This window comes from Terrapene carolina, unplaced genomic scaffold (assembly GCF_002925995.2).
Source record: "Terrapene carolina triunguis isolate 2854851 unplaced genomic scaffold, T_m_triunguis-2.0 Scaffold31, whole genome shotgun sequence".
Lineage (NCBI taxonomy): Eukaryota > Metazoa > Chordata > Testudines > Emydidae > Terrapene > Terrapene triunguis.
In genome coordinates, this window is record NW_020664382.1 from 6,610,877 (window position 1) to 6,637,794 (window position 26,918).

A 26,918-nucleotide genomic window follows, 5' to 3' on the forward strand; every position below is an offset into this window, starting at 1 on the left:
GCTAGGGGCTGTGTGTGTGCAGGGGTAGCTAGGGGCTGTGTGCGTGCAGGGGGGTAGCTCAGGGTGCAGGGACGGAGTAGCTAGGGCTGTGTATGGGCAGGGGGGTAGGACTCCCAGTGCGGCTTCCAGCATTGGAGGTGTGTGCTCGGGCCCCCTGGTGCTTTTGGCTTGTGGGGGGGAAGTTTGCCAGCTTCAGCCCTGCCCCGCTCCCGGCTTCAGGGGCTTGGGGGGGGTGCCAGCCTTAGCACCGCACCACTCCCGGCTTGATGGGGGCCGCCAGCTTCAGCCCTGCACTGTTCCCAGCATTGGGGGGAGGCTTCAGTGCTGGGGCTCGGGGCACCGGGTTTCAGCCGCAAGGCTTTGCAGCCCCCCTGAAAGGGTTCATGGGCTGCGGCCCCCTGGTTGAGAACCACTGCTGTACAGTTCTTGTCAACTCAACATGTACTTTTTTTTAACAGAATAGGTTTAAACAGGAGGATGGAAAAAATAAACATGGAAAAATAATTTAACACATGTACAAGTTGGATTATCAGGTTGGAGAAATAGAAATGCCCAGACAAGTTCAGGAGCTGCCAGAAAGACAGCTAAGGTTGTGAAGTCTGAGTCCCATAGTAGAGAGAGATCATAGTGGGAATGTCTAATATCTATAAATGCTTGCAGATACCCACAAAAATAAACTGTCCTCCCAAAAGGACACCAAATGGGTGAGGTTGGCTATGTGAATGGCCAAAGAAGATGCATCTAGGAATGATATCACAGTATCAGTCAGTTTGTATTTGGCTTTACTCTGTGGTGACATCACTAGACATTCCACTTTAGGTGACCATCTGGATGCCAATGAGTGCTCAGGGGAATGTCACACATACGTAATATCCAGCCTATTCATGCACTTCCCAGCACCCCCAAGTCTGTGGTCAGTTTGGATATTATGGATGACTGACAACTGAATCTATTCAGAATTATAGACACAATGCAAAGCTGTTTGGCATAAAACTGTATCTATCTTGATATTACTACCATCTGGAAGGTGGGCGGTAGGGATGTACAGTACTTTTTTTAAAAAAAACAACCATTATTGCTGCCATGTGCTAAGTTGGATGCATTATTCCCTTCTCCACCCACTTTTTTCTCACTGTAACAATAGTTGGAACTGAGATATAAAACTGAAGGATATTCCTATCTATCTTCTGTAAACCATTGTCGTATTGTTTACTCATAAATTGGCTTGGAAAGATTAGCCTTTTAATGGTCAATGTCAGTAAATGTCGATTTCACCGTATGCACACAAACTTGATGGAGAAACAATTCCATTTAGTATCACTGAAATGTATAGATAGGCAAAGAAAGAAAAACGCTGCTTGAGAACTTACGAAGTTTGATTTAAGGATATTTACTTTGCATATTTTGACATGTGATGTTGACAATTTGTGTTGTAATGGTTATAAAGCTTTAACTTTTTGAATTTCAATGTCTATTGTCATGAAATAATTCTTGTCTGACCCTCCCCCTCCCAGTGTACCAAATGGTGAACATTTTAATTGATAAAAATTGAAAAATGTGCTTAAAAATAAACATTGATATTGTCCATCAGAATTATTTAAAAAATAAAAATTGAATTCTGCCAAGGCTACTCTTAAAATAATATGCAGTCTCAAAGAGGAGTTAATGTAGCTTGAGGTTTTGGACTGGAAGACTAAACATATTTATATTTTATATCTTCTCTTCTTTTCCACCTGATTCTGTAAATATAAAGATGAAAGAAGTTTAAAGAAATAAATAATAAAGTAGGTTTAAAGGAAGATAATTCTGGAGTTTATTTCTTTTTGCACACCTCAAGAGGCAGCTAGAAATGCTGACATTGTATCCCTATGGCCAGCCACAATATTAAACACTAAATGAGTAAACATTTACAATTAACATTCAGTGTGCAGAAAAATGGGGGCTGCCAAGATATTTTGTTTTTGTTATTTTCAAAATCCAGTGTTCCAGCCAGATGGACCCGGTCCAAGCTGAATGCTCTACAGTCTCTTAAAGCCTATAAAACTGCATTTTCCCCCATTAAGAGGAAAATGACTTTCATGTTGTATTTCAGTAGAAATATCAGAAAAGTTAGTGTTTTCACTCTGCACCTTATTTCAAATTCTGTGCAAAGAAGATGATATTTAAAAGGGATATAAAAATGTGATTCAACAAAACAGATTGGATACCCTGTTTATTCTAAATAGAGTCCTAAATATTGCATTAATAGCATGACCTTGCAGTCCAGGAAAAAAACGGCAACCCCCTTCTTCCCTCTCTGTGTTCAGAGGACACTTGACACAACAGAGCAGAAGGAGTTTTGAGAAGGCAAGGAATGGAGGATTGGGCCTCAGTGTCAAGTGTAATCTATCATTTGGCACTACAAGCACTGAGCCCAATTCTCCTCTTTCTTACATCAGTTTTCCACCTCACTGATTTCAGTGGAGTTACTTCTGATTTACACAAACTGGAGTGAGACGAGAATCAGATTCTCAAGGCCAAATCCTAAACTGCTATAAAGCACTGCAGCTCCATTAAAATCAATGGAACTGCACCAATTGATACCAGCTGAGGGTCTGGCCCACAAGATAACAAGAAGACGACTGTTAAATTGACTAACCCATTTGAGGGGAAAACAAATCACCGTCTGGCAAGTGACCTGCCACAAATTATTCTTTTATAACTACAGAACACCTACACATTTTTATGTTCACCCTAATATTATTACCTCTCTGTTATTTTCTCTCTGCTGTGACTGGTTCCCTTTGTTCCCTTTAAACTCAATACTGCCACTATTTTCATGGGCTATAAAGTGTGAGAGGACCGTTTTGTGAATGAATTCCTGTTCCATTATTCTCCACCCTCGCATAGAGAGGAAGGATGGTTTTGTGATTAAGCACTAAATTAGGAGTCAGGAGTCTGCCACTCACTCTGTGACTGTGGGCAAGTCAATTCTTCTTTCTGTGACTCAATTCCCCCATCTATAAAATGGGGATAATAATAAATCCCTCCCTCACAGAGGTGATATGAGGATACATTTACCAATGTGTGCAAACTGCTCAGAGTAAAGCTAATAAATAGATACATCATTCTAGCAATGCTCAGCCCATGCATTTTTATAGCTTGGGGAAACCATTTATATTAGTAATATTTTTCTGATACTGCACATTGATACTATAGGCTTTTGTGAAGTTAAAGTTCTTATATTGCTGCCTGCCAGGGTCATCTAGTAGAAAAAGGCTGAGTAGCTCAGCTGATAAAAAACAACAACAACCCACTTTTGCAGTAAGTGGCACTTACCTGAAATGACGTTTCCAGTGATACCTCAGTAGCTCCCGTCACAAAGCTGCCACACAGAACAAATGACAGTTTCCTCAAGACGGAGCCAGTGGGAGCCCGTAATTCTTCTAAATAACATTTACATCAATGGAATTTTAAAAGTCCTGGTTCGAATCCTCCCCTTCTAATCCCTTGCTTTCGCCACAGAGATTCCTGCTGCCAGGCTTTCGCACTAAACTGCACTGCTAACTTACGGCACATCTACGCTACAGTGGCACAGTTGTTGCACATAGACGCATTGCTTCCTACATTGACGGAAAGGGTTTTTTTCTGTCGATGTTGTTAATCCCCCTCTCAGAGAGGTGCTAGGCCAATGGAAGAATTCTTCTGTCGACCTAGCCACGTCTACACAGGTGGTTAGGTTGATGTAAATACATTGCACAGGGCGCACAATTTTTTCACAGCCCGGAGTGACGTAGCTAGGTCAATCTAATTTTTAAGTGTAGACCTGGCCTTAGAGAGAGGATTTTGTGAATGGGCTTAAAGAATCCTAGGTACTGGAGCAGGGGTACTCTCACAGTGCTTAAAGTAAATTGAAACAGGAAGGGGAGTTCTCATCTCACCAGCTTTTATCCAGCCCTCATCCCACTGACTTCCATGGGGTTACTCAAATGATCACCAGGTATCTAGGGGTTGTACAGACAAGCCCTTAATTTCCGTGCCACCGGAATAATATGTGATGCCATGAGAGCAGCACCTGACCGAGAAGGAGGGAGGCTAAATGGGTAAAACATTACACAGAGCACTAAATTAAAAGCATAAATTGATTGATTTGAACTTCAGATTGAGAATAATGTATATTATGGCAATAGACTCTGAATCCTGGCCCGGGGGCCTTCAATCCAGCAGGCTCATGTTTAACATAATCAGAATGTACGAGACATTTTTACATATGCACACAGCTTGCGTGACTCAGTGTGTTTGCATTCAAGTCAAGTGCCATAAACTAAGGACTTGAATCAGAATCCCGATTTGCATTGCTGACAAATGAAAGAAAGTTGTGTTTGAACTATTAAAGTGTTGGATGAAAGTCTTTCTTTTTTTTTTCCCCTTGAAGCCTTCTTAATGATAAAATCACGACTCTATACTGTGTCTTTTTAATTTTTTTTCCCTGGGATAATTTATAGTGCAGTGTGGAATCTGAGAAAGTGCAAGCTGTGCCAAAGGGTCTGGTAGGAGAAAGAAAACTGAGCCAGTGAGATTTGGAACCATAATGCGAGTTATAGAATTTAATTTTAGAATTTCAGCTACTGGGAACTGTTTTTAAATGTACATTTCCCCCCAGAATGAAAAAAAAATGCCTATGTCTTGATTAAAGTGTTGTTAGAGCTGTGTGAAAGAGTGCATTGTACAGTAGGGGACAGACAGAACTTTTCAAAGAGCACTTTCTGTTCGTTTGGTGATATGTCTCAGGTGCAACACTGGTAGCTATATGTTTATATTTTAAACACTGTCTGGCAAACAGGGTTGGTCACTCTCAAACTGGGCCACATTGAAACCAGTGACCTAGAATCTTTCATTTCCATTCAACAACATGGTGTCAGGCTCTAATGATGAGATACTTTGATAGTGAGCTTAATCATATAGAACTGGAAGCAAAGGGACACAAATGGGATGGAAAGTGGTGACAATATGTAAACTTTTAGGCAATTAGTGAACTCCTCTCCACCCCCAGGAGGCGGGAAAAAGATGAAGCAAAGTTGTCCTTTCATGGTGCTCTTGTGCATCTGAACAGGGCTTTCATCCCCTGAACCAATAGACCTGGGAAGTTCTGTGCTGGATCTGTGCCATTCCCTTGCTTTCTGCTTTCTCCAAAGGCTGTCCCCCAAGCACACATACTCCAAACCTCACCCTCCCACCACCACTAACCCAACAAAGTTTTACCAGGAGGCTGGAGCTGGGCTCACCAGGGCTTCCCCCGTGGCCACTGGCCCTGAAACTCCCATGGGATGGTGGCTGAGTTCACTGTGCACTCGCTTACACCACATAAGATAGCAATGAATACATCAGCATTATCTAGCAAGAAGATGTTCTTCAGGGCACAGCAGGGGAGGGGACAGTCCAACCCTTAATGTTTTGGAAACTCCCGATATTAGTAAAAGACACTTTGATTCCCCATAATTTCCATTAGTTAAACACTGTTTCTTCCATTCCTTTCCTGTTTATTTGTAAAGAGCAGTTCCTAAAGCATCCTAGAGCATTATTTGTTTCGGGTTGGGGTTTTATTTCTGTAGTAGCATATACTTGTCTAATTGCAGTGAATTATGACAATCTGGGTTTGAATGCTTGAGGAGCTACTGCAGTACAGGTTTAGGTCAGAGAAGCTGAAAATATGTATTTTAAAGGCCCTCACCACACCAAATGTTCCTTTTTTACAGGGCTGCCCAGAGGATTCAGGGGGCCTGGGGCAAAGCAATTTTGGGGGCTCCTTCCATAAAAAAAAGTTGCAATACTATAGAATACTATATTCTCGTGGGGGCCCCTGTGGGGCCCAGGGCCTGGGGCAAATTGCCCCACTTGACCCTCCCCCCCCCCCCCCCCCCCCCGCCCCCCTGCTTTTTTATACACAATAATAGGGATAATAGGGCGCTGTGACTTGTAGCCGATTTTTTTTGAGTGGTCCATACCTCATAGGAGTTACACCGCTTTGTGATACCGTTACTGTGCATGACTTGATTGTGTCTCCTGTTAATACAGAGCAAATAGTCTTTGCTGAATTTCAGATTGCCACTAGCCAGTTAGGTACATTGCCAATGGATCGAGGGGAAAAAAAGGCATATGTCAGTGAGATTTTCTGATCTTTTTCCCCCCCTCCCACACTAGGACATCGTCAGAAACTAGATGAGCAGACAAAGCCCGGGAACTTGTCCTTTTCAGAGCGTCTGAGTGAACTGGAGCAGTTGCGTCGCACAGCCATGAGGGTCAGCCCACATCACCCAGCCCCCACACCTAACCCACGAGCTTCCTTGAGCCACACCACTGCTTTTAACCCTCAGCCTCAGAGTCAGATTCAGGGTAAGTACCTGAAACCCTCCCCTACAGTGAAGGAACCGCTGTTGGTCATCAGAGTCTTAACACAGTCTGCAGTACTAGATGGCCCTTCAGGATGCTTTCCCCCCCTGCCACAAATAACTTCCATGTTGTTTTGGTAACCAGGAGATGCATGGAAGACAGCACAGTAACTATGATGGTAGGGTGGCCTACATGAAAAGCAGTTCTTTGGGACCGGAGGAAGAGCTCTGTGTAGCTCGAAAGCTTGTTCCTCTCACCAACAGAAGTTGATCCATGAAAGATATTACCTCCCCCATCTTGTCTCTCTAATGGCAATGCCATTTCCAAAGGTCACTTGTGACGTTTTGATAAAACACAGTGGGAGGAAGATGGGGGTGAGAAAGGCACATAGAACAGTTTTTCTTCGCTTACCTTACAAAGCTGTGGGCTTTTTTCTAATAAGTGACCATATATTTTTTTTAAAGTCTAGCACCTTTTGAACGTGCATCTACTGTAGCAACTTTCACTTGGACAGTAGAGTTCATTGCGTTATCCTCAGATGTCTTGGGACTGTAATTCTTCAAGCCTTCTTAAAAAAAAAGATGCTGTATTCTTGGATCTTTTTGTATATGTAGCTGTATTCCCTGATGAATATTTAGTCAGTTAATTATATGCATGTGTGAAGAAGACATACTGTTGACAGCTTGCAGTGGTTTTCCTAAGAAACCATTCACACCCAAAAGCTCTCAGAGCCCATTGTTCAGCAGAGAAGACCAATCTAGAACTAAGTACTTGCACTGCTAGAAAGAGCAAACATTTGTGATAAAAGGATATTCTATAGCTTTTATTTTAATTAAAACCTCTTACTTTGCATCCATTAACTCAGGTGAAATTCAGTGGGCATTGAATCAGATAGCTATCCGGATAACTACTGTATATTTTACAGAATTGTCAAAAATGCAGATGCATAATTAAACACATCTAAAATTAAGGTAAATGACCGTATTTATCTTAGCAAATGCTGTTGCTTGATAGAATTGAACTTCGTCCTTCCAGTCAGAATGAAATAGATTTGATCAAGCTTCTCCCCTGGTGTTCTGGATAGAACTAGTTATAGTGGTTTTGAATCAATAGTTTTTCTTTAGTGTTCTGTTTTTTAAAATCAGGCTTAGTGTGCAGCACTCTTTGCACTACTTGTAGAAAAGTGTATTACTTCCATAACTAAAGTGTTCGTTATGTATCCTTATCTTCTCGGGCCTGATCGTGGGGCCATTGAAGTCACTTGCAAACCTCCCATTGACTTCAGTGCGTACGGGGTCTGGGTCTGGCCACTACTGAGAAGTAAGTGAGTTGTTGAATTAAGTCAACATGCTATCGTGAATTGCATTGCAAAAAAATAGTATGCAGAAAAGTTCAAGGACCACATAGGTCCTTCCTGGAGCTGCTCCAATTTACACCAGCAGAGGATCTGGTCTTACTTCTCTAACGGCTTTTGGCAGTCACCTTGCTTAGAGTCTGATTTGGAGAACAAAGTAAGTTTGATTTTTTCTGCCTTCAGATATATTCTATAAAAGAAAATGAATGTATTATTATGGCTACATGGGTGGAGGTATTAGTAGCAGACTTGCATTCTTCAACTACTTTGGAACACTATATGCATAGCAGAGTATCAGGTTTAACATCAAGTATCCCTCTTTTCTTGTTCTGTTTTAAAAATCTTCAGTAGTACAACTTCAGAGCAATATAACTCTTTCACACTCCTCTAGGGATTCAGCTGCTACTTCCGGAAATGTATTTAGTATATTGCTTTGCTTCTTAAAATACAATTTTGATACCTTTAGCCTGTGAATTTATAGGAATAGGTCAGAAAATGATAGCAATTGAACTGGTAATGTTTCCTCATCGACAGTCTCATGCTAAATCACCAGTTTAGTTGTTTTTTTCCCCCCTCCATGAAAATTACACATTAGCCTGACCAAAATTTGAACAGCTTGGTGAGACTTGTAGCCACTAACAGTAAAATAAGGATAAGACTAAAGCCTCTTTCAGTCAAAATTTAGGGCTATTTATGCAAAGACTCCTTTTTATTTACACCCATTTTGAGGCCATGCTATCCCAACAGTGTGAAGAGGCTTGAGAATGAGAATCAGAGCTTTGATATATTTCTCAAAATCTGAAGAATGTCTGATTTCCAGATTGAGCTCCGATGTTACATTTAAGGAGCCAGGGTTTCGAGGGTGTTTTTTTTAATAACATCATTAAATTGCAGAATATAGCCCAACAAAAATGAAATACCTCTGACATTTTCCATATTATTACTCTGGTGATGTGTAAATATTTGCAGCTTCAGATACTTTATGTAACCACCTATTGAATGAAGAGAGCATTAGGCTTTTTATAGACAGGAGGCAAGAAAAATGTATAGTGCAGGCTTTTAATTGGTGGTGTTAAACTTTGCTTTAACTCACCCCAGTATGAATCACAGGCTACTCCTCTGTTCATCAGAATCTGACTTTTTAAAAAAAACAACTAACTCAAAATAGACATCTTGGGCTAGTTCATAGATTTAAAGGGACAGGTTGCCATGCCACTAAACCACTGTTTATTTGTTGAGGTTTTCATCTATAAAGGGCTCGAGGTTAATTTTAATTTCCTATTTTACCAGGTCTTGAATTTGAACATAAAGCTGCTTGTGTCATGGATACAAGTCCATGCAAGTTAGGAGATCATAAATTGCTATAATCGAGTTTTATGCTTCTTTCGTATCACAAGAAGGGAGAAAGTACACCTGTTCATTTGAAAGATCTAACCATACCAGTTCACCGACAAAAGCTGGTGGGGGGAGAAGAGCAGCTACCACATCACACATGTTTCAAATTGAAAGATTACTTTGTGCTAGTACCAAGCCTATAATGTTAACGACCTGACCTAACATCCCAAAAACAAGGAAATTCAGTTAAGGCTGAAGATCCAAATAACTATTCAGCCTTAACTCACCCACTTTTTGTGCAGAGAAAGGAAAAAAACTAAAAACAGGCAGAGCAGTGTGAGCTGGGCCCAGATTGTTGCTTTTGAAAGGTGAGGTAAGGCCTTTTACCATGATTTAAGTATATACTTTTGTGATTGAGTTTCCTGTGGTGTCATTCTGGACTAGTGAGTAAATACATAACTAGGACGTTTGCTATTCATAATATTGACTGGAGTAGGTGGATACATAATTAGAAAGTTTTAAAAATATGGATTATATGGTTCCATTACAATTTGTCTTGTCAGGACCAACATAAATATTTTTAAATGTGTAGATCATTGACCCAAGAATCTGCTCCTGTGGGGCCATTAGAGTTGAGCCAATGCACAGTAACTACCATAAGCCATTTTAAGTGGTAAAATATATTTACATATATTTCCAATGAAAGAACTTCATTGTTTTGGTTTATTTAAATTAGCCAAAACAGTGTTTCCAACTCACAATTTATTAATCACCCATAAATTTGAAAAATAAATAAGAGAGAGCTATTTTTCATGTCTAGAAAAAGCAAATAATCATCGGCAACAACACACTTCTGGTTCTTTTTACACCTTGATAGCCTTAAAAAAATCACAGCTTTTTAAAAAAAACTGTAACCTAATATGTTAAGTTTCATCCGGGACTACATTTTTATGGCCAAGTTTAAAGACCCTGGAAACAAGAATTCATAATAAAAATGTTGACAGATTTTTAACCAATGCTGCAGTTTATAAACAAAACAAAGACTTTTATTTATTTATGTGCTTATTTTATTAATGTAAAGATCTACTCTTCAGATGAGTAAGGAACATTAAAACTGAGATTTTCTTGTTACGACCCAGCCTTTTGTCTTCTCCCAGGTGCAGTATGCTTTGTTTAAGAGACATTTCAAGGTCCATACTACCATAATCTTGTTCCACTGAAAATAGCCCTGTTTATCAGGGTTCCCATGTACTAAAGAAACACTGTAGTGGAATCAAGGGCTATGTGTAAGCACAAGGAATTTAAATGGCTTTGCTCCTATTACAACTGTATCCTGTCCCAATTTTTCCCCCCCACTTTTAAATCAGCTTGATAGGTCATAGGCTAATAGTTTGCAGTGTTGTTGTAGCTGTGTTGATCCCACCTTGTTTCTCTAATAGGTTAACAGTGTTAGAAGTGTTCATAGGATAGGGTTTCAGAATGGTCTGGCAGTCAGTGACATTTGCTGCTGAGAACGTCTTTGGCTTAAGTGTAAAATGTAATTTTTAAGGCACTTTAGAGAGTTCTAATTGACTGATATCTTAGTGCAGACAGACAGCAGACACTCAAGAGCAGGACAGTGAATTGTTTTTTCACTGTGTAATATATAAAAATACTTTTATTTTTCTAAATATGTTCTCTCTGAGTGACTCTGTAGCTCCCTCTTTTTCGATTAATGTATTTTTCCTTTAATTGTGGGTGCGTACAATGAGTATATAGCTTATTAATGGAATATCATAATGTTTTCTTTGATTAATCTGAGTAGTTTATTACGATGATTTATACCCCATAGGTCATGTAATTGCATACTTTGTACTTCTACCACTAAAGCTATATAAAAAAGGTTAAATATGATATCTCATACCTTAGCATTACTGATTACATGTCTGCACTATATTTTCAAACAATTTTGGATTGTATATTTATGCTGGTTTCTTTGCATCTGTGATTGTGATAATTATATAATCTAAAAAAAGAAATGGATAATGAGGGGTGTGGATCAAATTCAGACTTCCTTAGTCAATGGCTGCAAGAACAGGTGTACACATTTGCTGTCAGAGCAGCATTACTGTGTGCCTGCATTCCTACACCAATGTCTCCCCACACCTACACCTGTACAGTATTCTAAGCAGCAATATTCAAAGGCACTTGATACAGATTATTCCTGTTAAGAGCATGACAAATCTGCTTTGGTGGAAGGAAAACATAGTTGCCATAGCCACTGGGTCAAAGGATGTTTGAACACCAAGGTATGGACCTTTGCCCCACTCCTAACCCCAGAACGCTCTGCCATCATTCCTGTTGCAGATGGTTTGCAGAGCATCCTCTCCACAGCTTTGGAGAGGATTCAAGAGAGGGCTGGAAAACTTTTGTCCCATGCACCCTGTCTTCCTTATGGACTCAAGATTGTGTGTGTAGTGTGCACACATACCTGTGTATGCCTGGCAGCCAGAATCCAACTCTATAGGTTTTCCTGAATAGGGCAAAGAGATTTCTTCAGGCCTAAGAGGAATTATCTCTTCACTTATCTTTTAAATGTGTTAGTGAATGTCAGACAGAGAAATCTGTTTTTTCCAAGAGTCCAAGTGTTTCTTTGACTCACATTTAAGTGCTGATCAGTTAAATTGATATAAATCATCTCAGCAGTTTGTCTTTTAAAAATGAACAGTGGTGTTCTACAAGAGAACCAAATCCTCAATATCAAATTTATTTATTGTGTCACAAAACAGCTCTTGTAAGACATGGTAAGCATACTACCACTGTAGCTATATTAGCGTTCTGCTACAGGGACATCCTGGCCTCTTCTGGGAGCAGCGCAGGACCAGGGCAGGCAGGGAGCCTACCTTAGCCCTGCTGCGCCACCCAGGGCCGGTTCCAGGCACCAGCCTAGCAAGCAGGTGCCTGGGGCGGCCAATGAAGAGGGGGGCGGCACGTCCAGCTGTTTGGCGGCGGGGCCGTCACTCCCTCTAGGAGTGAAGGACCTGCCGCCGAATTGCCGCCATAGAATGAAGCGGCGGTAGAGCTGCTGCCGCTTGCAATCACAGCTTTTTTTTTCTTTTTTTTTTCTCCTGCTTGGGGCGGCAAAAACGCTAGAGCCGGCCCTGGCGCCACCAATCAGGATCTGCCTGAGGTAAGCGCCTCCCAGCCAGAGCCCACACCCCTCACCTCCTCCTATACTTCTGCCCCAGTCCTGAGCCCCCTCCTGCACCCAAACTCCCTCCCAGAGAAAGGGGAAGGGGTCGGACAGGAGGCGGGGCAAGGGTGTTTGGGTTTGTGTGATTAGACACGGCATCGCCTCAACTCCACCGACATAAAACCACATTGACGAGAGGCCTGGGGCTTATTATGTCAGCATAGCAGGGAAGTTACATCGGCAGGAGGAGCATTTCAATGTGTACACCTCCACTGTTTTGTCAACAAAATGTCCACCTCCAAGGCAGAAGCCTTTCTCTTTCCCCTTATTTTCAATTCCAAAAAAAGTTCTGTGCTGGACTTGAAGTGATTCAGCTATTTAGTCAACTGCAGACTTTGATGGAGAGAGGTAGGCCCATCATAGTGTGGATTAAGCCAGGCGATTTCCTGGTGTTTGTAGGTTTAAAGGATATTTGGTTTCATATTCCAATGGCTCTGAAATTCTAAAGATTCAAAGGTACTATAGGAGGGGCAGTAAATAGCTTCTCAGTCCCCTAACAAGGTCTTCTGCTACCCAAGCTCTCTCTTATCTATTCCATTCCCAGTGTTTGCAGGAAGGTCCTAGCAGAAAGAGCAAATCTGACTGGAGGAAAGATAGTCTTGGGTTAAAGGCAGAAAGCTGGGAGTCAGGAGACCTGGATTTTGTTTCCAGGTCTGCAACAGACTTCCTGTGTGTCTTTGGGCAAGTCATTTAGGGCCAGATTTTTAAAGATATTTAGGCACTTAAAGATGCAGATAGTAGCCTAGTGGGAATTCGATACCTAAGCATTTTTGAAAATTCCAGTAGGCACCTATTTGCATCTTTAGGTGTCTAAATAGCTTAAAAAATCTGGCCCTGAAGACCTGGCCACAAAATTGTCTATCTGGTCTATCCCAGGACAAGGTGGAGCTAAGCATGATGTCAGATTGGTGAAGACTTTTTACAGAAATCCAATTTTCAGGTAGGAACAAATGTCCTTGTTTCAGTCTTAAATTAACATCGCAAATCTTTTTTGTAGTTCTTAGGCTTACTGAGACAAATTGTTCTCATTTGCACCAGCACAAAACTAGAGTCACAAGGAGTTCTCCTGGACTTACAGTGCAGCTGAGAGCAGAATCTGGCCTGGGATATTGCACTGGTTCGTGCTCTCACTAGTTGTTGTTGCCTTCAGTTTTCAACAGAGAAGAGTTGAAATAATTTAGATTAATTTCATGCTTCCTTAACACCGTTACACTTTTACCGCAGTGCCAAAATAATTTCTGGCGTGATCCTTCAAGATTCTGAGCACTTAGAGGTTCTGATTTCCCTCCCTCCCTGTTGCCTTCTGTGGGAGTTAAGAGTGCTCAGTACCTTGCAGGATTGAGCCCTTAATGCAGTTATTTAAGTCATGCTATTATTTATTTGAGTTTCATATTTGCCATTCAGATCAACTGTGCCACTGGGCAATTAGTATTCTTTCACTAGACAACCTGATTCTGGAGCTCTAGCACGGTTCCTTCCCCCACTACTCTCACCTTTCACATTAACACAGTAAACTTGCTGACAGTGAAAATACCTTCCTGCCTAACAAGCAGGTGCACTGACTATCCTGGACTTCAGACACTCACAAGCTGTTGCCTATTTGATCACATTTTCACATTCAAGTCCTACACCCACTAGTTTTTGGATTATTCTTTAATGGCCTTTGAAGCATGTTCTTCGCCTTTGAATAGCCCAATTGTGATGAAGATTAAAAGTGCTGATTGCAAAACTCTGGTAAATAAAATCTCTTAGTCTTTTACTGACAAACCCAGTTTCTTTCCATAGAATTTGCTCCTTTAATCCCTTCTTGGCAGAACACTTCATGTTTGATACCAGAGCTCAAATTACCTCGCATGGTAAATAAAATAAACAAAAAATAAAAAAAGAGCTCCTTATCCTAAAAAATAAAACCAGCTGAAACTAGCTTATTATTCATCTGATGGCGCTCATGTGCCAGAAGATACCAATTTGATTCTGCAACTGACTTTTTTTCCAGGTTGTACTGTGTAGATATTCTCCAAATTGCCGAAATGCTCAGCAGCTGTGCCATGGAAATCACATACATCTCTAAATGTTATAATTCCATTAAAATAAAGAAAGATAAAATGACGAGAATATTGTTTTAATTGTAAGTTTTAGATATTTGTTTCTTTTGACTGTAAATGAGTCTAGCAGAAGTCAGATATTTCCCATGATGACTTTACCCTGAGTGAAATTCACCCCGCTCTAGATACAGACAAGACTAGCCCGGGGGTAAAGTCAACCCACTTAAACCACAGGTAGCTCATGAGGCTACAATTTCTATTAGCTGGAGTAGCAACCACAGTCTTCACATCCACGGTGTGTGAGATCCACACCGCTAAATCCACATAGTCACGGATCCAACGACCCCTCCCAGGTTCATCCCCACAACTCCACCACCACACAAGACTCTTTGAGCTGGCATGACTGCCCCCCAAGCCATATGTGACAAAACAGGGTGCAATCCAGACTAAGAAGTAGTGGTATCACCCCTGCCCTCTAACCCGGGGTGCCCTTTACAAAGCTTTGTGGCTGTAGCCTCCAGCCTGGACTGCTCACAAGCATGCAAGTCACTCCCAACTATGTCTATGTGTGTGCTGCAGCCAGACGCACCTTGGCTCTTACTAGCCTTGGTTATACTGCAGGGTGACCCCAACACACCTCCAGTATTAGGTTTTCCCCCAGACATTTATGCCCTGTGCTGCCTAGGCCTCTCCTGGACAATACAAGCTTCTATAAAGTCCGTTATTGCTTTAATAGAAATAATATGCCCAGAACTTGCCACCCCAAATGGAGTTTCCCAGACACTTCGGTTTAATCACACTGGATTAGATAAAACAATAAAACAGATTTATTAACTACAAAGAGAGAGATTTTAAGTGATTACAAGTAATGAGGCATAAAAGTCAGAAATGATTATAAGAAAAATATACCGAACTATGTTAAACTCAAAACAAAGTTTTCTCACCACATGCTCTCAGCAGTCTTACTGACCAAACTTCTTCGGTCAGGACCCTTCCCCCAGTCCAGTGCTACCGCCTTCGTTCTTCAGGTGCTGTGAAGGCGATGGGCAGAGAGATGGGGAGTGCTGTGGGGGTGTTTCTCCTTCCTTTTTATAGTGTCAGTTCCCCTCTTGAAAAACATTTCCAGCTGACATTCAAGAAACAAAGAGTCTATAGGGAAGCATGTTCCCTGCTGCTTTTTCTTCGCTTGTTTGAGCACCCTTTATTTCCCTTCCTGCTTAGTGACTCTGTTTAGTGCTTAAATGCAAATTAAGCAGAGCACACATTCCTTTGTTTGAGACAGGCCTGTTTGCCAGCCTCAGTTTGGAACATGTGTTAAGAACACCATTATGTGGAATCTTATAACTTCATATATGACATTGCCACATACATTTTATCAGAACAATAATGACCAGCAAATTATGAATTTCCAAATGATACCTCAAAAGGCATATTTTATACAAAGATTCAATAGAGTGCAGGGTGTGGACATGGGGTACATGCTAAATCCACATAGTCATGGATCCAATGACCCCTCCCAGGTTCACCCCCACAACTCTGCCTCCACACAAGACTATTTGAGCTAGCATGACTGCCCCCCAATCCATAGCACCAGAAAGTGCAGCACCCTCCTTTTCATCCATGAGCCCTAGCCTACACACACTAGGGTTTAAATAGCATGGAGGGCCTTGTGTTGGCCCTCTGCATGAGGGTGAATTTCAGATCTGCAATGTGCAAATATAATTAATCTCTTCATACAGAGATTCTTGCTGTGAAACAATCTGGACTGCTCATTCTACTTTCCTGTTGCAAATAGAAGTTTCACTGTCTCTGCTTTCTTTAAGGGTGGGGATTATGCACTAGATTTTTTCTCTTAAAATAAAATATAAAGTGCACATTTCCCTTGTCACATTAGCAGGTGTGGCCTTTACAAGAGGCTGTGTGGACAGAGTTGCTGTAATGGTCATGAGGGGCTCACAGAACTCTCTCCATGAATAGCATAACAAATACACATAGAGCACTTAGCATAGCTATAAATAGGTACACCACTGCAGCCACCCAAATCATTGGAGTCTGCCTGTCTTTAGAGGCTCCCTATGCTTCCCATACAGCATGTGGTGCATAAGGAAATAGGGGCTTGATTACATACAAAATAAAATGTGATAAATCATGAAAAACAATAAATTGTATGAAAAAGAGCATATTATGTGCTCAACAAGATTATTGTCACAATATGACCGTTCTTCCTCCATTAACACATCTCAAATATAAGAATTGATGTAGTGAGAAACGTACTCATAGACATTGTGTGAAATCTACACTAGCAAAGAAAGTTGACATTTCTAACAAGTGCTTTCTTTCTGTCTCTGTTTCAGAGATTTGTTAATTTTTATCTATCGGCTGATATTTTCACTAGTGAGTAGTGATTTGGGTTGCCTCCATTTTTGGATGACCATCCTGAGACACCTTAAAGGGCCTGGTTTTCAGAAACTTCAAATCACCCACCTTCTGAAAAATGAGACACTTCAAGATTTTCAGATGAGCATCCAGCAATGGAAATGGAACACCATTCACCTTTGAAAATTTAGGCCACAGTAATTTAAATTGTTTGCTCTTTTGAACAATCATAATGATGAAAGCTTTTAGAGGTGACTTGGTCAATTATAGATTCTCTTAATTTCTTGACCATCAAAAATAAAATCTAACCAAAATAATGATATAAAAAATTATAAAAATAATTATTAAAAATAATGTCATTTGATCTTTGTTTTATTCACTGCTAAGTGTTCAGTATTCAGAGAAGTTGTTATAAGCTACCCTTTTCTTTAGTATATTGCAGGGGTCGGCAACGTTTGGCACGCAGCTCGCCAGGGTAAGCACCCTAGCGGGCCAGGCCAGTTTATTTACCTGCTGACGCGGCATGTTCGGCTGATCGCGGCCCCCACTCGCTGCAGTTCGCCGTCCCGGGCCAATGGGGGCGGCGGGAAGTGGCGCGGGCCGAGGGATGTGCTGGCCGCGGCTTCCCGCCACCCCCATTGGCCCGGGACGGCGAACCGCGGCCAGTGGGGGCCGCGATCGGCCGAACCTGCCACGTCAGCAGGTAAATAAACTGGCCCGGCCCTCTAGGGTGCTTACCCTGGTGAGCCACGTGCCAAACGTTGCCGACCCCTGGTATATTGTTTTGTCAAGCAGAATTGTAGAAATAGCAACACTTTGACAGAAGTGATTATATATTTGTGTAATATGGTTTAAAGCTAGGCTAACATACCATTTAAGTTGATTTCAGTTGTCCTTCTGAGTTACCCAGAAGCTCCATGTACAAAGGTATTGAAATGCAGTATATTTTATTTTAAACATCCTGATTACAAAATATGCCCAATGATTGCAGACACGTATGCATGTGAGTAATTTTACTCATAGGAACAGTCTCTTTGACATTAATGAGACTATACACATGTGCAAATTCACAAGCAACAGTATTAGCATATTTGGGCCCTATGTTACTTAGTTTATGAACAACTGTATCACCTAGAAATGTCTGCAGCTGCTATATACATTATAAAGGTGAAAACTTTATTAATGAGCATAAAGAAAGTAGTCAGGTAAAGACTGCAAATCAGGACTTGCAAATTATATTTGCCTGGCTTGCAAATAAACATGTGTTGATTATTAGCATGTTGGCATTCTCCCCCCCCCCCCCAAATACTTCTGTAAACTCACTTTCAGCTTCTTTATTATTTTAAGTGCATACCTCGCTGCTTGTGCCAGACTATCATGTTGATTCCACTCAGGAGACTCTACCCTTCAAAGGCCACTCGCAGCTGTGGCTCAAACTGTCCAGCCAAAAGCATAAAACCAAACAGGTGTGTGTGACAGGAAAATGGCCACAGCTCCACAGCTGTGAGTGCCCTGGTCTATTATTGGAAAGGATATGAATCGGCTCTGAACTGGGGGAGCAGCAGCCAGCCTGTTGACTTTCACTCTGCAAGGGAAAGTGAGCACTGACAATAAGTGTTACAGAAGCAGAGGAATCGCAAAGAGAGCCGTGCATGGCTTAGTTAGCTGCCCTGGGGCAGAAGAGTCATTCAGAGGGGTTGTTGTAGCCACTAGGAAACCAGGACTTCAGAGCCCAGTCCTGGCCTCTGACGGGTGCACAGAGCCCCGACTGCAGTATCAGCGAGCAGTCACTAGAAGGTAAGGGCTGCGGAGTCTGGGCAGCCAAAAATGGCTGTAGAGATCTAGAGCTGCTGTTGCTGTTCCAAACTGCAGCCATTAGCAAGTCAGGGTTTCAAACACTGGACACAGCCACTGAAGGGTGCAGAGAGGCAGGACTGGTGCACGTGACAGGACAGAAAATAAAGACTAGTCTGTTACTAGCACTTCTGTGTGTCACACCTTTATTACATAGTGTCAGAAATAAATGGAATATTTTTACTAAAAATAGAGCAAACGAAGCCGCCTGAATCTGGAAAAGAACCTGGAGGAGATGGCCGCTGGGTTCCATCATTTTCCAGAATGCAAGTAGTACAGCAGAGAACTCTGAGTGATATTTTCTATCCTGCCCATGTGATTGGGGCCAGGAATCAAAGCTTAGTCTCTCATCAGCAGTCCTGTATATCACACCTTTATTACAGCTCTGCCTTCTTGGCTCCTACAAAACCAGCAGTAGTGTGTCAAAGGAGGAATAATTCTTTGGACAGGTTTATGAGACTGTGGATAACCAAGCATAATCGAGAGGTTCCTTAGTCCCAGATTCTGAATTGTTGCTCTAACCTGTCCTGGGAGTGATCCAAATTATAGCCAAATGCAGATTAGGGACAAGTTCAAAGCAAGTATCAGGAGATGGAGAAGAGAGAGTAAAAACTGGTTTTCCTGGAAAAGTGGAGGAAATGTATATGAGAGTAAGCAGCTGCGTTAATTCTTGTGCTTGTTTGGTCATGTTTAGAGCCTCATAAAAGCCCATGGACAGGGAATGATTTTGTTTGAGAGAGTAGCTGGTACAGAATGCATGTACGTGTGATTTCTAGACATTAAGCATTTCCCCAAGATGTAATTCATTCCCTCCTGTGCTTTGAATAAAGCAACTTTACAAGAAGTACTACCTCACAAACAGCGTACGTATGAGGGCTGTTGGAACAAGATAGGGCAAACATAAATGTGTCTGTGCTAGCTGCTCCACCCAGCCTCTCTTTATATGACAAAAAAAAATGTTTCTAATAACCCAAACAGGCAGGGTCTGATCTGCACAGACAGTCTGCAGGCATCTGCCCAAGAAGCTGACGGTTGGCTGGTACATCCTCATCTGATTTATGTTGTGTGTGTGTTAAGCCTTAAATTGTTGAGTCTCTGGCTGGCTGCAGTGGTATTACTGGATGGTTGGTGCATGTTTTCAGCTCACAGAGCTGGCTCTGATACTGGGGTTGTTGGTTCTGAATCAGTTCCAGTCTCACACCTGTCTGAAACAATGAAGGCCTTGTTAGACACATCTCCAGCAAAGTCTGTCTTATTACTTATTTTTCACATTTGGAGAGGGGGTGAAATAGAGAGGAGACTGAGCAAATGCTGTCTCTTTAAAAGACACATTCCTAATCCTCTGATGCAGCATCCTTTAAAAAAAAAATATTTTAAGGGAAAATGGATTTACAAAACAAAAACAGCTTAATCCTGCAGTAAAACATAAGGGACGGCTATTCTCTAAGGGGCCATTTTATAGGACTGTCCTGGTGGATTAGACATGGGACACATGCATCTAGTTTGTCACACAATCACTGAAAACATACCTCCTGCTGCTTTAGTATTATCAGTATCTTCCCATGGATTTGTCTTGCTCTTCTGCTGCTGCTGCTCCTTCCATTTCTTGAGAATTTAGTGCTTGGGGTGCGATGTTGGAGTACTCCAGTCCCCAAGCCTGTCAATTGGTTGACACAGAAGTGGTACAAACATGGGCAAGTGCAATGCAAGCTTCCCTTCGCCATCAACTCATCTTCCGTCAATCTTTGGTTCTCTGTTCTCTTGTCCCCTCCCTGCCCCAGTTCTCCTGTTGAGGTATCTTAGGCCTGGCCTACACCTAAAACATAGGTCGACCTAGCTACATCACTCACACCCCTGCCAGAGCTATCGAGTGGACCTAAACCCTGGTATAAACATTGCTAGGTTGATGTAAGAATACTTCCATAGACCTTGCTACTGTCTCCTGAGGGGCTAAATTAACTACAGCAATGGCAAAACCCCTTCCATCGCTGTAGCAATTTAATTGCATTATGGCGCTACAGCTGCAGTGCCGTAGCTGTGCTGCTGTAGTGTCTGTAGTGTAGACATAACCATAGATAGACTTGTGACCTTCAGAAACCCTGCTATTGGCTAGTCCTTGTCCTGCATATTAAAATGTTATGTCAGAGTCAAGTTCTAATTTGTTCTCTGGCTCTGTTCTTTTCCTGTTATTGGTACTAACCCTGTACCGGTACATGCCCTTTCTGCTGTACTTTTCTTCTCAAGGTCTTTCAGGTGTGGAGGAAAAGGGAATTGTGGCTCATGGCCCATCAAGGTTTATTTTCTGTCAGGTATGTTAATGGCAATGTTTCCTCCTCCAGGAAGGTGGAGAGGAAGAATGGTCTTGTGGTTAAAGCACTTGTTTGGAATTAAAGGGATATGAGTTTCATTTCTAATTCTGCAACAATCTTCCTGTGAGGTCTTGTTCAAGTTACTTAATCTCTCCTTGTCTCAGTTCCCATCTGTAAAACAGGGACAAAAGCATTCCCCTACCTCATAGGCATGTTGTGAGAACACAGCCACTAATGTATATGCAACACTCAGATATTATGGTGCTGGGCCATAGTGCAGATGGAAGATTGCTCATCTGCACAACAATTTTCCTACCATCTTTTTATCCCCTCCATTTATGTCCTGACTCCTCCATTTTCTGTCCATATCATCACTGATGATAACCATGCAGAGATGAATGTGTATATGAAGTGTGGAGAGAAGTGGAGAGGGAAGGGGTGGCCCCTCTGCTGCAAAGTCTATTATCTCTCCTTACCTTCCCTTTTACTGATCTCTCTGGACTCGTTACACAAATTGACCGATATGTATGTTTACAAGGGGTTTTTTAAAGGAAAAGAAGAAAGACGTACGTATTGGAAACCCTATTGGTTTGCAGTAAGATTTGAAAGAGATGAAATTAAGTGAAAACTATAGAGCAGATTGTCAGCTGATGTAAACTGGCATCGCTCCACTGACTTCAAGAGAGCTACGCAGATTTACATCACCTGAGGATCTGGCTCTGAATCTTGACAGAATGGTCTGCAGCATAAAAATAAATAATTAACCAGTGCAATAAGTGAACATAAAGACAGATGTTATAATATGCTTTTGTTGGTACTTGCATTTTCTTGTTTAAAAATACTGCAAAAGCCCTGAGGCGATGAAACACAGACAGGAGTGTGATGTTATCTCACACCTATAAACCTTGCTCCGAGTCCACTGGTGGCCACTATCCAGAACGACTGAGTTCAGACAGACTTGGTTGTGCTAAGTACAAATGGCGCTTTCAGTCTTTTGCTCCAGGGCCCAAATCCTTCAAACATTTGCCTAGGTAATTGTCTGCTTTTGCCTTTTAGTGTCTCATCATCAGCTTATCTATAGGTTCAGACTGGCTAAGGGAGCATGTGAGGATGGGGTGGGAGCAAGCCATTTTGTATTTAATTCACTTGCAAGAGAGACTAACACAAGGGCAGCTAACTCATCATTTTGGGATCATCTTAGCAAAATATGTAAAATATGGCACTTTCTTTTAAAGGGATTTAAATTGGCTTCTTGCCGTCACCTTGCAGTTTTAGGTCATTTTAAAAAGACAGTCAAAATGGCTTTGATCAGTTTTGTTCTTGCTGTTGTTTATAAGAACTCTTAGGAGTCTTGAAAATGAAATCCATTTCCTGACTGAAATTGTTTTTTGTTCCATTGTACACACAGACCAGGTTACATATGAGTGCTCAGCCACTGCCATTATTTTCCCCCATTAGAAATAATGAGCTTTGAAGTATTTATTTTTAAAACTAAACACGCACAGTTCCTGGACTTTCCACACAGGCATTAACAAAAATGTATAGTAGGTCAAATTTGGGGTTTACCAGTCTTGACATACCTTGACATAGGAAACTGCATATCAAGATTCCTTCAGCTTCGAGGTGGTTTCTTAAAGAGTTAAGCAATCATTTTCCAATGACCTTATTGTGCACTCCTTATCCCGGCAAAACCGCTGGCTTCAATGCGTTTAGGGGGACTTCACTGGGATCAGTCAAGTTTTAGATATAGCTGCCGGTGTGTAAGTATCCATGATTATGGTAAGAGCTATTATCTTACTGATCTTTCCCAGCAGAAAATCTAGTCAGATGACATAATTTGAGACACAGGAAGTGCAACTCGTCTTCCTGAAACATGGAGGAGGGAGGAGCCTTTCCAAGTTGTTTGAAAAGAGTTGTGGTTACTTTATCAGTGGTTTAATGCAGGTAGTTGTATATTAGGTACACAAATAATCTGAACATACAATAGTTTTCCTTATTCATGCTGAGCTACGCAAAAAAACGATATCCTCAGACTGTCAAAGTTCTGGCTTCTTGTTAATTACTAATGTTAATTATTCATTTCTTCATATGTGCCATTTTGCAACATTTTTTAGTAAATAGTAATCAGATATTAACTTGAAGATTGTTTTATATTATATTGCAATTTTCCTTTCATTGTACTGTGTAGTTCCAGCTATATGTAAATTTATTTTCATTCCCTAGTCTATTGTAATACCGCCTGGGCACAAAATGGAAATGAAGGCCACTCTTTTTTAAACGGAGGGACCTACAGTTAGGAGCACAAATCCATATTTCATCACTTATATTAAATGGCCTGGTTTTGAGAGGCCCTGCAGCTCCCACTGACACCAAATTGCTAAGAGAAGAAATGACAAGAAGTGACTGGGAGTCAGTGGGAGCCAAGAGTGCTCTGAACTTTTGAAACTCAGGCCACATATTTAGGGGGCCTAACTTTAGGCACCTGACTTTGCAGATGCTGGTCAGTGGCTCCCGTCCTACAAAGACTTGTGCACGTGGTTCGTTTTGTGCACTTTGGATGGGATTTTCAAAAAGTGATTTAGGAGTATAAACTGCATCGTGCTTTTGAGAATCCCACACTTGGACTTCAGAGTTTACAGCCTATATCTTCTCCTTCAGATTTAGATTTGTCCTGATCTGAAATTAGTCAATGTAGCATTGAAAGGTGAATTGCAAAGTGAACATTAACTTTGAACTAAACCCAGATACGTGTGCTGATACCCCCACTTATATGACCTGGGGGTGGAGGGGAGGCCAGTAAATTTTCACTTACCTTTCTTTTACTACTTTCTTTCTCTAAATGAAATCCTCTGGCATTTTCTGATTGCCTAAAGAATCACAAGATACAGCTTTCTGTGACTTCACTGGTGCCATAGGGCTGCATGGAATTTCTGATATCCACAATGTTACAGTAAGATGCATTCCTCAACTAAACAGGAAGTGCCAGAGGATTTCACAGAGAGAGGAAAGCATTTCTTAAAAGGTATGTTAAATGTATTTATGGGTTGAATGTGTCCTACAGCCCAGTTAGTTGGGGCTTTCAGCACATTTTTCTGGGCTTAACTCATTTTTCATTTCAGCTTTGCAGATCTTCTGTAAACCAGTTTGATGTAAATCATTAGCTCAGTGTTTAGAAAAGCAGAGACTTTAATATTGTTTTCAAGAGCTATTGTTTTCTTCACAAGTCACCCACTTCATTTAGTACTTTAATGAGCAACAGTTTCTCAATTATCTACTTTAAAAAACCCACGGTACAGTCTAAGCCAAAGTAACTTTAAAAATATATGTTCACATGATGGAGACCTTACTTCACCTTGTAAATCAAAGCTGTGCTCTGGAGAGAGGTTTCATACTACTGTGATAGGTATCATTTTTCTCAAGGTGACTTCATCTGTTAAAGTGTGAAGGTTGCATTTGATATGTCACTTACTTTCTCTAAGTCAATAAAATGAACCAGGGCATCTTTAGATCATCAGAGGTCTGCTTATTAACAAAAGCTTTTTTTTAATCATAATCTGTGTTGGAATTTAAAAGAATCCAGGCAGATTTAATTTGCCATCCTGAATAAAAGTTGGGGGGGAGGGGGGCATGATATTCTGCTGCTGTGTGTAGAATGCCCCTAGATGAATTCCACATTATTAGTTTATGTTCTCTCTTCTGAGCACTAGGGATGAGATCATGAAAGTGTAAATGGCTGTTATCTTCAAAGGCCTCTTTTATACTGACAAAGCTCCACCTTGCCAACCTGTATTATTAGTCTATTTTAATCCTAATTAGTACACATCAAGGTCAGAGTTTTGTGGTGGATAAAATGACTGCAAACTCCTGAGAGCAAGTTCGTTCTTATGCAGCTTTCATGTGGAGAAAGGGGGAGAGAGAAGTGCTGAAGGTATGAAAGATGAGATTGGGAAGGGGTCTTTGCTTATCTGTGGGCTAGAGAACTTTAATACAGTGTAATTAGTTCACATCTTTAGGAGCTACCTGTGAGATGCCTGATGCCATGTTGTAGTCATTCCTTTGTCACTGTGTCCCACGGCAGTCTGTACAGACTCGTTGAGGTTACTTGCTTCCTTGCTACTCTTTATTTCCAAGGGGAATAATTCCTCTAAGGAATGTCCAACCTCAAATTAAATGGTCTTCAAACACATATATAGAAATAGGAGGCAATTCCACATGAATTAAAACCAGGCTGTATGCCTTCATGACTGTCCTTTCGAACACAAGGTCCCAAATCCTTCTATGACTTTTCAAGAAGATGTCTTAGTGGTTTGGCACTGGCAAATTACATTTCCAGTGACCCTTAGCCAAGGGCTGCTGAGAGCAGGCACAGCATGGTGGAGGTATGAAATCAGAGCAACACCACTTCTGCTAACCACACCGCTACTCCTCCTCCACCATTCCCCATGGACTGGCACCAGAAGGCAATTGGTGAATTCCTTGAATCTCCCCTCTCTTGTACAAGAAAAATATTGTAGTAGTCACTAGGAGACAGGATGGTATTGTGGATAGGGCACTGAACCAGTACTCTAGCTAGATGGCTCTGCTACAGACTGAGAGACCTTGAGCAATTCACTTAAGCTTTGATTCAGCAAAGCATTTAAGCACACACTTATGTGCTTTGCTGAACTCGAGTCTTGATATCTGTATGCTCCAGTTCCCTGTCTGTAAAACTGAGGATTATAATAATATTGTCCTTCCTCGCGGGTGTGGTGTGAGGGTAAATTCATTAACATTTGTGAGGTGCTAAAATTCTACAATGATGAGGAACGTATTAGTATCTAGATAAACAGATGGTTGAAGCAGTGGAGCTGAAAGGTGGGCCAATAATAATGTTTGTTCTGTGTTAGTACAGTGCTTAGCCCACTGGGGCTCCTAGGAGCTACAGTACTACAAATAATAATAATAATTAATACTAAGGGTCAGTTATATTCCATGGCTTATTATAAAGAGTATAGCAATAGCTTGTGTGAAGCTGAGTGTCAGGGTAGCCAAGGTATTCTTTGACTCCCGACTCTTAGAGCTGTGATTTCCTAGCAATTCTTTTTATGCTCTAGGAGAGAATTTGAGGACAGGGAGGGGGGAAAACTGCAACATGCCAGAGTCTGCCTGAGTGCCTTTCACAGGAAGCCAAAAAAGTGGAAGGTCAGGGTTGAATTCTTTGATTTCACTCATTGTTAATATTCTTTTTTGGAGAGTGAGGAAGATGGGGGGGGGGGGGGCGGAGAAGGAATCGAGTTTTTTGAATAAATAAATAAATCACTCTCCAGGGTGAGTCATACCTCAGAAGACAAAGAACAATGCATCCTTAATTTACAAAACTCAGCTTTCTGATTTCTGTGTGTCGCTGGCACTGTGAGACTCTGCCGCTTGCACATAACGCAGTCGTGTTCTTCAAAGCAACAGTGACGCCAGCCCAGATAGAGTGTGCTTACTCAGTGGGAGAGATGGTTTATATTTCATCTGAGCAGCTTATGTACTAACCTGCTAGAACAGCACACACATTGATTGTGAAATCACAGTTTTCACAGTTCGGTGCTTGCTCTGTTGCGCCTCCCAGTGTTGGCAGCAGGTTAGCAAGAAGAACTGCAGAAGATTCCCGGGGCCCCCAGACAATCACTATTTCATAAGCATTCCATCATTATTATTTATGTATTTATTTGGCAGTACAATACAGCATGCAAGCTGTTCTCAGTTTCTAGTTTGGACAGTTCATTAGGGAGGCCCTAAGCCACAGTGTAAGAGAATGTAGGGGGTGGGGAGATCCCTTCAGCAAGTACTTTCTTCCATTGCCTTTGGTATCCTTTTTGCATTTTAGCTATTTTGCAGCATTCACTTGCTGGCATGGCCTGGAAATAGAGTGAAACAAGTTAAAACAAACTGTTAGGGAGTGACAGGTTTCAGAGTAGCAGCCGTGTTAGTCTGTATCCGCAAAAAGAACAGGAGTACTTGTGGCACCTTAGAGACTAACAAATTTATTAGAGCATAAGCTTTCGTGGGCTACAGCC

At 41.4% G+C, this 26,918-nt stretch overlaps 1 protein-coding gene across 2 annotated transcripts in view; it reads left to right on the forward strand.

Annotated features, from left to right (window-relative positions):
• Positions 1-26,918, forward strand: part of LOC113405121 (runt-related transcription factor 1) — an 82,826-nt gene that overhangs the window by 42,601 nt on the left and 13,307 nt on the right. Inside the window, exon 4 of one of the 2 annotated variants that reach the window (XM_026652040.1) lies at positions 6,181-6,372. The exons of the other annotated variant lie outside the window; for it this stretch is intronic. Within the exon in view, the coding sequence (XP_026507825.1) occupies positions 6,181-6,372 (192 nt within the window). The remainder of the gene's footprint in view (positions 1-6,180; positions 6,373-26,918) is intronic. 2 annotated transcript variants of the gene reach the window in all.